Source organism: Dendropsophus ebraccatus, chromosome 7, assembly GCF_027789765.1.
Source record: "Dendropsophus ebraccatus isolate aDenEbr1 chromosome 7, aDenEbr1.pat, whole genome shotgun sequence".
Classification (NCBI taxonomy): Eukaryota; Metazoa; Chordata; class Amphibia; order Anura; family Hylidae; genus Dendropsophus; species Dendropsophus ebraccatus.
The window spans coordinates 118,984,684-118,999,964 of record NC_091460.1 but is presented as its reverse complement, the minus strand read 5'-3'; the positions used below and the strand labels follow the sequence as shown (position 1 = coordinate 118,999,964).

Below are 15,281 nucleotides of genomic sequence, written 5' to 3'. Positions count from 1 at the left end.
TTTCTATTCTAATATAGTACCACTAGATGGCACATCTTCCACTTATACAAGGTTTAATGGTGTTCATTTGTAGATACATTACTATTTTGTAATCTTAGTATTACTACAAGTACATTTTAAGGTAAATCGGACTCAAATTTGCATTGTGTACTGTTTCATGTACTGTTTAAAAAAAAAAAAAAATAAAATAAATAAATATATATATATATATATATATATATCTGTGTATATATATATATATATATATATATATATATATATATATATATATATATATATATCTGTGTATGTATGTGTGTATATCTATTCTATTCTATCTATCTATCTATCTATCTATCTATCTATCTATCTATCTATAATTACTTTTTTAAATTCAATTGTTGCTTCCCCAGGGATGGTATTGTTTGACATGAATTGTTCAGGGCACAGGGTAGTGATCTATAAACTACATAGCACACGATATATAGCATGTTAATAATAAGGCAAAATTTATACATACCGATAAACAGGTTTATGTATGAGATACATTAGAATGAATGTGTTGTCAGAAAACTACTGGTTTGTTTAACCCATTCCCACACGAGGGCGTAACTGTACATCCTCACGTAGGTGGGGGTGTTCAGAGCAGGGCAGCACGGCAACCCTGCTCTGAACCGCCGCGGTCCCGGGTGCGGCATGTAGCCCAGGACCGACAGCTGCATCTGAAGACTTACTGCAGCCCATACCTGGTGGTCTAGTGGGGAGATCGCCCCCCGTGACATTGTCACGGAGGAGCGATCCCTGCGTCTTGTGCCGGCCGGGGTCTGCGCCGTAATGGCGCTGATCCCGGCTCGGCATTCAATTGCTTTTGGCTGCAGCAGCCAAAAGCAATAGAACACTGATCTAATCGATCTATGCAGTATAACTATACTGCATAGATCTCTATGAGAGATCAGTGTGCATATACTAGAAGTCTCCCAGGGGGCTTCTAGTATATGTGTTTGAAAAAAAAAAAAAAGTTGTATTATTAATAAATAATCCCCTCCCCTAATAAAAGTGTGAATCACCCCCCTTTTCCCATTTTATAAATAAATAAACATGTTTGGTATCGCTGCATGCGTAATCGCCCAAACTATTAATTTATCACATTCCACATTCCATTTTTGGTTGCATCAAATCCAGAAAAATTGTAATAAAAAGCGATCAAAAAGTCGCATATGCGCAATCAAGGTACCGATAGAAAGTACACGTCATGGCGCAAAAATGACACCTCAAACAGCCCCATAGACCAAAGGATAAAAGCGCTGTAGCATGGTACATGGTAATAGAGCGATTTTAAGGAACATATATTAGTTAACGATGGTTTAAATTTTTTACAAGCCATCAAATAAAATAAAAGTTATGCAAGTTGCATATCGTTTTAATCGTACTGACTTGGGGAACATATATAACAAGTCAGTTTTTCCATAGGGCACACAGCGTAAAAACAAAGCCCCACCAAAGAAAAAGAATTGCGTTGTTTTTTTTTTTTTCAATTTCACCGCGCATATAATTTTTTTTCTGGTTTTGCAGCATATTTTATGCAAAAATACAGCTTGTCATTGCAAAGTACAATTAGTGACGCAAAAAATAAGGACTCATGTGGGTCAGTAGGTGTAAAAGTGCAACTTCTATGGCCTTTTAAGCACAAGGAGGAATAAATGAAAATTAGCCTGGGTCTAGAAGGGGTTAAAGGGCTATTCTGCCCAACGTAAAGACTTTAAAAAAAGCAGTTCACAAAAAAAAAAATTATTATTGCCCTCCCCCGGTAGGCGCTGGAACGTATACTCACCGCAGCTATCGGTGACCCACGGCGTGGCTTCTTTACAGCCCTGCGGTGCTGTTCATATCTGGCGCGCGCTCACATCCATCTCTGCTGTGACTCCTCTTCTCTGTCTTGTGATATTACGCCGGAACTCACACTCTTCCATGCATTCTCTATGGAAGCGTGTGACTTCCGGCGTTCGATTACAAGGCAGAGAAGAGAAGTCACTGCTGAAGCTGAAGTGAGCTTGCGCCAGATTTGAACGGTGCCGCAGGACCAGAACGAAGCCATGCCGTGGGTCACCGATCAGCTGCGGTGAGTATACGTTCCAGTGCCTACTGGGGGGCCAGTAAAAGTGAAAACAGAATTCAGATAGGGTTCAACCTATGGAGGCTATTTCATGTAAAGTGTACTAGCATAGAATCTTTCAAGGAATAAGTAAAAACACAATTCAGGTGGGGCTCAACTAGACACATGTTAGTGTGAAACAACTGTAACTAATACTTACCTGATCACATGCTGGCATCTTCCTCTGCTTGTGCAGCTAAGATGTAACTGCACCATATCGGAATAAAGAATTATTTTGCACTAAATACTGTTGAGTGCTGAACCTGGTGAGAACATAGCAAATGGCTTATTCTTACCTTTCTGTGCTCCCTCGATGTCCTCCTACGTCATAATATTACACGCAGTGGCAGAGAGCGGGTGAGTGCAGGGGGGGGGGGGCTGCCCGGGTGATCGCTAGATCGTCCAGGCAGCCCATAGAGGATAGTGGCGGTCTGCTGCCACCACTCCTACATCATGGAGGGACAGCAGCAGATTGCTGCTATCATAGTCGCTTGTTTTTCAACATGTTAAAAAAACAAGCAACGCAACGATCAGCCGACATGAACGATGTCTGCTGACCATTGCTCTTTATTCCACGGGACGATTATCGGCCGAATACGGCCGATAATCGTTCCATGGAATAGGGCCTTGCTTGTTTGCTCCTCACTCCCCGCTCGCCGCCGCTACGCGCAGTGGCAGCAAGCGGGTGAGTACTGAAGGGGCAGCGGGGAGCTACAGGGGGAGGGGCCCATAGAGGATAGTGGCGGTCTGCTGCCGCTGCTCCTGTCGCACAGAGCGACGGCAGCAGATTGCTGCTATCATAGTCGCTTGTTTTTCAACATGTTTGAAAAACAAGTGACGCAACGATCAACGATTACTGATCTGTTAGGGTCTGAACGCTAAGCCCCTGACCGACAGACCACAGAACAGATTAATAAAATGTGTATTTGTTATTCTCTAGTAAATAAAACTATAGCTGATCCCTTTAAAGCTTGTACTATGAATATTGACAGGTAGAAGTAGGTTGGTATTTTTATAGTTTTATCTTTGTCCTCTGGACTGAGTATTGATTTTGGCTATTTGTGGGCAGTGGGTGAGGTTACCTACTTGTTTTCCTATGCTCACATTAGTTGATCAATCTCACACTATCAGAGCTATTGTCACTGACTATATTGGTATACACATTAATCTGCCAGGCCTGTGAATTGTACAGTAGCTCGCTGCATGTGTCACATCTGTTTTACATGAAGCAATGAGTTTGCTTTGCGTGACTATATGTTGATATGCTGTTTTTATCAGGACTTGGAATAGTGCAATAAGCCTTGCTGTCATTATAAATTAAACTCTCGGGTCACTCTGTAGTGTGCTCTTAGTGTTTTATGACTCATATTTGCCTATTGTGTTTGTGTTTTGTGTCACCGGTAATTATGCTGCACCCAGCTTGGTACATCTATATGTATTAGCACTTGAGATAGTGATGTGGAGAGCAATGATAAGAACACCTCGATGTGAAAGTGTAAATCTGAACTGGTTTTGGTTGTGTAGAGGTCCTTCTACACAAAAAGATTTCTTGTCCACAGGTGGCCACAAACAAGCTCTGGCCGATGCTTGTTTGCAGTTTCTTTACACGTCACAGTTAATCGAGTGGCAGGGCTGCACAAACAATCCTTTTATTGTTTGTGCGGACATGGAAACTGATAACGCAGATATGTATATATCCAGGCTGTCAGAAGCAGAACATACCTGCCTTCTGTGCTGCTGAGTGATTCCGCTGTCCCGTTCTACCGTCCTATTTTCTAGCCACCTCTGTGGCCTCTTCAGGCCATTGTCTACTCCAGAACGATTGACAGTCAGAGCCTGAACATACAGCGGCTGATCGTTGTCCCTTTTGGTCCGTGTAGAAGGCCCTTAAATCTTTGCATCTTTGAATTTTCTCTTTTATTATAGTACGTGAGAAGTTTACGAAGAAAAATGTACTTCCTTCATATTAGGCAAAGTTTCCATTTGAGTTGAGCAAAATTGTCTGCAAAGTGGCGTGGCTAAAAACCCTCCTACATAATACAAAAAAAAGTTGGACATTTTCATTAGAACCGGCCAAATGTCAGCCTCTTCCCATCATAGGAGTTTAGCTGCCACCAACATAGGAGTTTAGCAGAGGTTTAAAATCAATAAAGTCAGCACTAGTGGATTTGTCAAACTGTTTGGCTTCGGGAATATCCTCCGAACCCAAATGCTTGACATTTGATTCCCCACAGCTGCCGAAGTTGGATGCAGCCCTAGGGCTATCCATGTTTTCCAGGACCCCTAGGACAGCATCCAACTTCTGCAACTGTGTGGAACCAAATGCCAAGCATTGTGGTTAAGCAACGTTCTCCGAACCTGAACTGTTTGATGGGTCTGCTCAACACTAGTCAGCACCTCACCTCCACAAGATGGATGCTGCCCTAGGGAGTCCGGGAACACATGGATACAGCTGCATCCAACTTCCTCAGCAACGATACTCAAATGCCAAATGATTAGATTTGAGCATTCTCGAGTTGCATTCGTCTCCAATGCTGTGTTTACACGGAACGATTATCGTGCGAATTCGCACGATAACGATCGCATTCAAACGATAATCGTATGTGTAAACGCTGCGAACGATCAAACGACGAGCGAGAAATCGTTCATTTTGACCTTTCAACAACTTCTCAAATCGTTGCTGATCGTTCGCAAAAAATTCGCACATCGTTCCGTGTAAACAGTCATTCGCCGATTTAACCAATGTATGAGATAGGCTTAAGCGATCGCAAAACAAATTTTCCGTACGATATATCGTACCGTTTAAACGCTGATCGTTATGGAAAAAAAACGTTACTCCGAAATCGTACGATCGGGCGAATTATCGTTCCGTGTAAACGTAGCATAAGTGCAACCAATTTCACATCCTAGCAAAAGAGAAGTTATGGTAGCTAAAAAGGTTATCTATTCCTCAGGATGGGCCATTGGTGAAAGTCTGTTAGATTATATAGAACAAGTGCCCAGTACTACCACAGCTAAAAGCCAAAGCAATTGCAAGGGTGAGCAGAGGTAAGCGCTGAGAGAGGCTGCAACGCCCGCACAAGTGCCCCTTCATACAGCTGAATAAAAATGGATGGCCTATCCGGAATACAAGCCATCAGTATTAGTAAAGGCCCATGTATATCCGGAATGAGTGGGTTAGTAACAAAAAAAGACCATGGTTATGTAGAGTATGCTTCAGATGGCCAATGTAATCTGTATAAAAGAAAACCTTTATGGTGATGTATAGGTTTATCCACTTTGGCAAAGAAAAAGCTATTAAAATTGCAATTGAAGTGCACACTTGTTTAGAACAATACTCAATAGATTCTGATCTAATACTCTCCCAGTGTATTGTTATGAGAGCCAGTGCGTGAGTGGATTATGGTAACGGAAGCATACGCAACACTAATGGGGGGCAGTTTTATTTGTACATGGTTTTCCTGTTCCCCTTTAAGTGGCGTTAATAAGGTTTGGTTTTCTATTATTGAAATGCACAATAGTTCAGGGGGGTCTTTTTTTTTTTTCAACAAACAGAATAGGAAGGCATACCTTAGATAAAAGGCTATTAAATATCCTGTAGAATATAAAACCTATGTTTATTTTATGTTAAGTTCTGTTTTGTAGCGCAGCAAAAACAAACAAAAACAAAACCTATGAATTACAGCAGTTTGCAATGTCATTGACAACTTGTGCCTGTACAAAACCTCGATATAATGGTATTCTGGTCCTAGCACAGTGTGGCACTAAAAATGAAGAAAACAATAATGGGGTGTTTCCATCTCACCCTTTTGGCTTTCCGGCTCTTTCCGGCAAGGACTACAGCAACTCCCATTAAAGTCAATAGGAGTTAATGCCCTGGTATTCAATGTTCCTAGGCTTTTTGGCTGATGGAATCATTTGTGTGGCCATATTATTTATTGTTATAGCCAACACTAAAAAGGGTGTGCGGTGGCTAACAATGCATTTGAGATGGTCATGTGAACAATCGAACAATCGTTCGTGCATCCAGGCAGCACAATTGTCCGTGCCTTGTAAAGACTTTGGACACGAACACTGCTTGTTTGCAACCTCCTATCAGTCTATGTAAAAAGTCCCCTTATGCAAATAGCGTAACTCCCTGGCTTTGACAGTTTTTGGCATCTTAATAGAGATGAGCGAACCTTGAGCATGCTCGAGTCCATCCGAACCCGAACTTTCGGCATTTGATTAGCGGTGGCTGCTGAACTTGGCTAAAGCCCTAAGGATATGTGGGAAAACATGGATATCATCATTGGCTGTATCCATGTTTTCCAAGTTCAGTAGCCCCCGCTAATCAAATACCGAACAATCGGGTTCGGATCGACTCAAACCCGAACCCGGTTCGCTCATCTCTACATCTTAACCATCACCAGTGGCCCCAAACAGACCAGAGGGGACTGAGAAGCTTCATAGGTGAGATAGGAATACCTCTTTTACTGCCTATTAAAGGATACCATAGGACTCCATTTACCACAGGTGTGCAATGTTATGTTAATACATGAGTAAGGGATCAACACCCTTAAAACATCAGGCGATGCAGGGAATGCCAACACCACACCGAATGTTACACTTAAGCCCATTCAGTCTATTAGTCTGTTAAAGTGGACTTATTGCAATAAACGAAGGCTACAGAACTAGTATTTATTATCATTGCCCTGGGTACAATGTATATGCTCTGGCTGAATCACATAGATATCGTTGGTGGAAGCCATGTATTACCCACGAGGCAGTGATTTGAGTTTTGGATAAAAATACAGTGGTACCTTGGTTTAAGAGTAACTTGGATTAAGAGCGTTTTGGTTTAGGAGCTCACAGTTTTTCAAAATTGTGACTTTGGTTTAAGAACATTGCTTTGGTTTAAGAGCTCCCTGCACTGGGTGGGAGGGGAGTGGGGGAGGGGCATGGCCTGCATAGCGGGGTCTACAGCACTGTACTCTGACCCAGGAAGTTTCCCTCATTTTCCAAATCATAGCAGATCCACTTCAGGCTGGGGCTTGCATCAGGGGACAGGACTGTGAAGGTAATCTCTTCATAGCTGTAACCTCTTTCTCCCTGGCCAGAGAGTGCTGCTATACTGTGCCCACATCTGCCCTGCTCATTCCTTCATGCTCCCTGCAGTCTCTGTCCGCTCTTGTGTTTCCCATCTTCGCCATTATGAGGATCTGCAGCTCCATCCTGTATCTACAAACTGCTGCTGTTTCTTCAGGTTTATACACCTACTTTACATTATACACCACTTGCTGATTGCTATACTGTACAGTAACTTATAATATCACATATTCTGCTGTTTCTCATTGTTTGTTTCATCTGTTCTAAGGGCCCTATTCCACGGGACGATTATCGTTCGAATTATCGTTACATCGTTCGGATCTAAACGATAATCGTTCGGTTGAATAGCAGTTAACGATTAAACAATGAGCGAGAAATCAAGACGACCGCAGGAACGATCATAAGGAACTATTTTCATCCCATGTAAATGGGTGAATGATTTCAGGCCGTTCACAATAGCGGTCGTTTGAAATCCTTTATCATTAACGATTATGCGAACGATAATTGTCCCGTGGAATAGGGCCCTAAATGTTATTCAGAATAACAAATCATTATTGCAGTGTGGAACCAATTTTCTGCATTTCAGTGATTTCTTATGGGAAGATTTGCTTTGGTTTAAGAGTGGATTTGGATTACAAGCACAGTCCTGGAACGAATTATGCTCGTAATCCAAGGCACCACTGTTCTGAACAAAGTTGATTGTGCACCACAAAACTGATAGAGTGACTTTTTACACTGGAAAATGAGTTACACTATTGTAAATATTGTCTCCTTTGGGATCTTGGGAATCATAGCTGGAAGGTTGTTGTGTTTTTGTTTTTTAATTATTTTATATATTATATATAGGGTTTATTTGATTATTTGAGAGTGAAAGGTACAGGTACAGTCCTGTACAAAACACAAGACAAAGTCAAAAGTACACAAGGCTTTCTTTTGTTATCAAGGTCGGTAAAAGGAACACAGTGATAATTGAAGGGATCCTGATTGCATGTACATTGCTGCTTGTTCTCTAATGGTGACCATACAGTTCAGATAGCGGTCAGCTGAAGCTGCAGTATTTCTTCTTACTCCAAGCATGTGTTCTAAAGGGAGAGCTGCGTCCAGATTTTTGATATTTCATCTACCCTTCACTTCTACTCCTTGACCTCTGCTGTCAGAGAAGAGTTAGGAGGCTCTGGGACATACATTATGATTGGCCAGTCCTGCTAAAATCATTGAGCTTGGCCGACAGTCTAACTTGTATGGTCATGTTTAAATTGAAAACATTCAGACAAGCAGGATCATCATAAACATCACATATGTACGTGCGTGTGTGTGTGTATATATGTTTATATAATATTGCACATAATTCCATTTTTAAATGTAGAGACCTAAAAAAAAAAAACGGGGGGGAAAATGTAGGCTCTATAATGTATATATTTTCTCTTCTTCACAGCGTGTCTCCCGGCTTTGAAGGCATGAAACAGCAGGAAATATGCAACAAAATTTTGGCTAAGTTATTAGAAGATTATGCAAAGTTCTTTGAATCTGAGCATACAGAGAAGGACACATTGTGTGATGACATGGCCAGAGTTATCACTGTAAAAGTAAGCAAAAGATATGTATTATTATATCGCATATAAATAAATAAAAAAAAATATATATATATATTTATATGACTTGCAAACAATTAACAATGATTTTGAGGGCGGCTCAAGAGATGCAATAAACGACATACAAACAACTTTTCGTTAGTTTTTTGATCGTCATCGTAATCGGCCTGTGTAAAAGGACGTGTCTTTGTGTAAGTGTCCAATATGAAAATTGATGATGAAAACAGAGCACAACTCTGATAAACGGAACTTAATAGAAACCTATTTAAATTAATGGGGAGTTCAAAAGACAGATCTGCTAGTTTCTAGATATGAGCGAACCCGAACGTTCGGCATTTGATTAGCGGGGGCTGCTGAACTTGGATAAAGCTCTAAGGTTGTCTGGAAAACATGGATATAGCCAATGACTATATCCATGTTTTCCACATAGCCTTATGGCTTTATCCAACTTCAGCAGCCACCGCTAATCAAATGCCGAACACTCTGGTTCGGATGGACTCCAGCATGCTCAAGGTTCGCTCATCTCTACTAGTTTCTATTTCTTTGTTATCAAAATGAGGAAAAAACTGAATTGTGGCGGAGGATAAAACACTGGTGTGACATCCACAAATTTTGTCTTAAGTGCGGCCATCAGATGCTTTACTACAAGCAACAAATTGTCTGCCAGTAGTTTAAGCTGTTATTGCACAAGTATAGTCTGGTTCTTCTACCACTTATTGACGTTCAGGTCAGGACATGGCGGCCTGCATGCTGTTCTGTCTTCTGCAATATCAGCATCTTGTTGTTATCAACTTACTGGATATGTTTTTGTATTTGTTTGCTTTTACTGTAGGTTTGGAACAGGCTGTTTCCTATCTTGTTCCTAGATGGAAGTGTTATTTGATTTGTTATAATTGTAGATTAAACATTCCGTGTCCAGTATTGGAGCTAGGAACTATTTACCAGTGAGTTTAGAGTAGTTAAAGGGGTAGTGCACCAAAAAAAATTTTCTTTCAAATCAACTGCTGCCATGAAGTGCCAGAGATTTGTAATTTACTTCTATTAAAAAATCTCAAGCCTTCCAGTACTTATCAGCTGCTGTATGCCCAGCAGGAAGTGGTATTATTTCCAGTCTGGAGAGCAGGAGAGGTTTTCTATGGGGATTTACTCCTTCTCTGGACAGTTCCTGACATGGACAGATGAGGCAACACAGAGCACTGTGTCAGACAGGAAAGAAAACACCACTTCCTGCTGGACACACAGCAGCTGATAAGTACTGGAAGGCTTGAGATTTTTTAATAGAAGTAAATTACAAATCTCTGGCACTTCATGGCAGCAATTGATTTGAAAGAAATTTTTTTTTGGTGCACTACCCCTTTAAAGGGGCATGGGACGTTGTTTAGAACTGGGGGTAAAATTAAAATAACACTTTAAGTTCTAAACAACGTTCCATGCCTCTTTAACTACTCTAAACTCACTGGTAAAATCGTTCTCACGCTCCAGTACTGGACATGGAATGTTTAATCTAGCACTGCCACTCTGTGCTGCCGTGCGCTTTCCACAGTTCGATATGGAGAGATGCTGTTCACGTCAGGAGACCAGGTTGATTAGGCAGTACATAATGGCAGTGACCCTTAAAGGGATTGTATTATATTGACAGCCTGTCTACTATCCCCTTGTAAGGGATCTATAACTAAATGGTAAGGGTTCAACTGCCGGGATCTCTTGAGATCACAAGAGCATCGCTAGAGTGCTCCTGTTCATACTTAGTAGCTGTTGTTTAGGCATTGCTGCTCTGTGGGGCTGCCTATGATGGCAGAGTACAGGGCGCCTCTATTTTTGGCAGTCCCAAAGAGTTTGAGTTGAGTGGCAATGCACATGTTCCGCTACTGCTCTGTTCAAATGGGGACGCTGTGGACCCCTGTTTTTATGAGTAATGGGGTTCCCACTGATCAGACATTTAGATATTGTTTTCAGTCAAAAGTTTAAAAAATTGGATCCAAGTCTGATTTGCAGCTAATTTTGGTGGTCTTCTTTAATATACTACATGACCATGTACTTGCCCTTGACTGTGTTCTATGGAGGCTGCCCCCCTTCATCTTCCAGTACTATACAGGGGAGGCCCCTGTATTCATTAGGGGCTTGGTAGAGTAGCGCATATACAGCTGCTGCCGAATTATCACAATGCAACACACATATTTTGTTGGATGTATTAGCAGGATGCCCTAACCTGCCTATAGATTCCCTGTTAATAATTACCCTACTGTGTGATATTTTCTTGGGTTATTCCTTCTGGTTTCCTAGTTTATGGTGGGTTTACAGCCCTACCCTATTAAACAGCTTGCAGAGTCATGTGAGATGATGATGTAGGTCAAAAAGTCCGATAAATAGCTCCAGACATATACAATAACCTTCTAGATTTCTTACTTATCTGGAAATGTATTAGCTTGTAGAAATGAGCGAACCGGCCGAGGTTTGGGTTCGTATGAACCTGAACTCTCGGCTTCTGATTCCCGATGTCTGCCCGCTCCGTGGAGAGGGTGGATGCAGCCTGAGGACTGCCTGGAAAACTGGGATACAGCCTATGGCTATGGCTGTATCCCAGTTTTCTAGCCGGTCCTCAAGGTGGTATCTACCCTCTCCACGGAGCGGGCAGACAGCAGGAACCAGAAGCCGAGAGTTCAGGTTCATACGAACCCGAACCTCGGCCGGTTCGCTCATCTGTATTAGCTTGTGGAGTGGAGACCTGCAGGACAACTACAGGCTGCTGATGCCGTGGAGGCTGTGCAGAGAGTGCATAATCTTGTGTATAAGAATCCTGGATAGAATAAAAGTTGTCAGGGAGGACAAACTATACTTGATGAGCATCAGTCTTTAAACAAATAGCATGTATCAATAGTATAAGTGACTTTTTAATATATCTTATAAGGGAAAATGCCCCTTTCCCACTTATCAGGCTCCTTTCTTTCTCGCTTTTCTAAACTCTCCAATTATGTGACACAGGTTTTTACATAGTACATGAAGTCATACAGTATAAAAGTTGGTATAGAGGGGAGGGAGGAGAATAGGGAGTAGGGAGCAGTGGCTGGAGAGACTCTGAAATTCACTGCTGAAAGACCTAGTAAGTGTTCTATATCACCTCAGGCCTTGATTCACAGCTTAGACTGCTCAGTACAGGTCTATAATGTCATCCATACTACTGCTGCTGCTCCTCTTATTGGGCTATAGGGATGTAGAAGAGCAGGATTCCCTCAGTGTATGTATGATGACATAGACATCAAATAAGCCATTTTTCCAGTGATTTTGCAGCAGATTTTGTAAAATCGAGGCAGAAATTTTGTTATTTTATTGCAAATTTCACAATTGTGGTTTAATAACGCACCAGGATAGACGTTTCTGTGGAGAGCTTGAAAGTAGTATAAAAAAAAATTTACATTTACAGTGGTCTGTTAAAAAAAAATGCATAATCAGGCTGTGTGTAACTTAGAGTTACACACAGAAAACAACATTTGTTTTAAGTAAAGTGAGTTACAAGTGTATTAGATATTGATGCCTCTGTTTTAATAACAGCGCTCATTTATATCCGCTGTTCAGTAATGCTCTGGTAAATTGTCAGGTCATTTCAGGCATGTTAAATATCCGTTCCGGTAAATAAACCAGTCTTTCCCCTGCTTTGTTTGGGTGAGTGTTCTAAATTCATGATACTGTATATCCATGGTGCGTTTTTTGCTTTTTCACAGGAATACAACTCTGACAAGCCCTTGGTCCCTCCAAGATTGATTAAAATTCAAGTAGATTCTCTGTCCCCTAGAAGAAAGGTTAGTCGACTATTTCAGGTCTCTTGAAGGCATTTTTCATTGTTTTTTGTTTTCTATAATTTTTATTGAAATGTGTGTAAACCTACATGGAATTAGAACAAACATGTAAGTAGGGCTGGGCGGTATACCGTGAAAATACCGATACCGTCACTGGCGTCGGTTAACCGAGCTTAACTTTGCCAGGACGGTATCTGCGGTATTTTCACTATCAACCCGTCTGAGCGCTGAGCTGCACAGGTTGAAGGTCTCCTGTGTGCTGTCTGTGCAGGGACGCACAGACAGCACATAGGAGATTTGCACTGTATGTCTGAGCGCCTCTCTCCTCTCCACCCCAAGCCCCCCGTCCATCCTCCGCCTGGCGTGTCAGAGCGCCCGCCTACCTACCCACCCCGCTGTCCATGTCAGCGGGCCCCAACCTGTACGGCGTGTCGGACTGCCTCTCCGCCCGTCCCAGCGGTCCCCCAGCTGCCCGACGTATCAGACCGGCCCCCGCACGTCCGTCCGTCACTGCTGCCCGGCGTGTGAGAATGCCTGCCCGCACGTTGCAGGGGCTCCCCGAACTTGCGGGAGTGTGAGACTGGCCCCGCTCCCTCCTGTCCATCCCAGCGGCCTCTAACCTGTCCGTCCCGTGGGACCGCCTCCCCGCCCGGCATCCTGCCAGAGATTTAAAGGGGACATGTAACGAGGATGGAGATAGAAGAGAGAGAGAGAGAGGAGGGAGAGATATAGAGGAGAGAGAGAGATAGATAGATAGAGGAGAGAGATAGGAGAGAGAGAGAGATAGATAGAGGAGAGAGAGAGAGGAGGGAGAGATATAGAGGAGAGAGAGAGATATAGATAGATAGATAGATAGAGGAGAGAGATAGGAGAGAGAGAGAGATAGATAGAGGAGAGAGATAGGAGAGATAGATGGATGGATAGATAGATAGGAGATAGATAGATAGGAGATAGATAGATAGATAGATAGATAGGAGATAGATAGATAGATGATAGATAGATAGATAGATGATAGATAGATAGATAGATAGATAGATAAGAGATAGATAGATAGATAGGAGATAGATAGATAGATAGATAGATAGATAGATAGATAGATAGATAGGAGAGAGATAGATAGGAGATAGATAGGAGATAGATAGATAGGAGAGAGATAGATAGATAGATAGATATCTCCATGGCGTGTCTGAGCGCAGTGCCATTTACAGCCCCCCTATAATGTGTTACTAATAGTGTCCCCATAACAGTGCCTTTGTACTGTCACCTATATATAATATAATCTTTACCCATCATTTATACTGTATATTCCTGCACTGTCATCTGTATATACTGTATACCCATCAGTTATACTCTGTGTCCTGTAGGGTTTACGTAGCTGTATACCTGTGTATACAAGTCCTATAGTGTGTACATAGCTTGGGTTGCTGCTCATTAAGTTACTGTACTTTTTTTTTTTTTTTTTTAACTTTATTGAAACAAAATATCCCCAGTTTGGCACGGCCAAGTGGGTGTGGCTTGTAAAAAGGGTTGTGGCTTACAAAAGGGGCGTGTCATAATTATCGTTGAATTATCGTTACCGCAGCTACATATGCGATAAACCGCGATATTGATTTAGGCCAATATCGCCCAGCCCTACATGTAAGCAATCTACAGGTAGTGTTAGAGGATGGTGGAAGGGAGAATAAGTGAAAATGACACCCATCGTCCCTGAATCTTGTCCATTACCTGATGTTAGGTTTATTGTAACCGTCCCGGTATAACTCTAACCAAGTAATGGCCTTGGGAAGGCAAAATAAGGAATTGGAAGTAGAAAGATGGAAAGGAGGACGGTGGGGACATAGAAATTACTTGTTTCTATTTATTTATTCTGTCTGGGGTGTTTCGGAAAGTAGACCATGGTTCCCAAAGTATAAAGCACTTATTGGGATAATCAAAGTCCTCTGCCACCAACTCCTCCATCCCCATCATGGAATTGATCTCCTGAACACACCCAGGAGATTTGTAGCCTTGTACACTGTCAGTACATGTAAATCATTGCCCCTCTCCCTGGGGCCATAGAGCCTGAACACCTCAGGTACTGAGGGATATATGACATATACCAGTAGAGGACACCAGTATGATTTTTTTTTTTCGTGCACATACTGATACCTCGCTTTCCCAGGACCACATGAACTGTGGTAGGTCAGAAAGGCCAGCAAATTGTAAGCAAATTGTAAACAAGCAATAGTGAAGGAAAAGGTCCTTCAGAGTAGTTGGAGTTTTCGGTTAGCACATCCTGTAAATGAGGATAGCTGGTGATAAGCCATCCACAATATAGACACTTTGGGATGTGCTGATCAGATGGTCTTTATGGGTGTCAGAGAGAGAGAAGCCTACCAGTACATGAGAAAATCAAGTGTCTGCTTTAAAGTGTCACTGTCGTTTTTAATTTTTTTTTTTTTTTTTTTTTACAGAAATCAATAGTACAGGCGATTTTAAGAAACTTTGTAATTGGGTTTATTAGCCCCAAAAAATGCATTTTAATCATGAGAAAGCAGTTTGAAGCTTACCCCCGTCTTCATTGTTCTCTATGGAGAGGGGAGGGGTGGAGGGAGGGAGATGAGGCACCAAAACAGGACAACAAAGAGTTAATTTACAGCCACATCACAGGGCTATCTTTTCTTAAGTCAGCACTGA

The 15,281-nt window shown here is 42.0% G+C and overlaps 2 protein-coding genes across 9 annotated transcripts in view; one reads left to right on the top strand and one right to left on the bottom strand.

The window, feature by feature from the left end:
* The window catches only part of LOC138797738 (albumin-like), a 467,413-nt gene that overhangs the window by 206,540 nt on the left and 245,592 nt on the right, over positions 1 to 15,281 (bottom strand). The window lies entirely within an intron of this gene.
* The window catches only part of FAM13A (family with sequence similarity 13 member A), a 156,552-nt gene that overhangs the window by 19,298 nt on the left and 121,973 nt on the right, over positions 1 to 15,281 (top strand). For all 6 annotated transcript variants that reach the window (XM_069978308.1, XM_069978311.1, XM_069978310.1 and 3 more), the window contains 2 exons: positions 8,655 to 8,805; positions 12,531 to 12,608. In XM_069978308.1, coding sequence (XP_069834409.1) covers positions 8,655 to 8,805; positions 12,531 to 12,608 — 229 coding nt within the window. The remainder of the gene's footprint in view (positions 1 to 8,654; positions 8,806 to 12,530; positions 12,609 to 15,281) is intronic.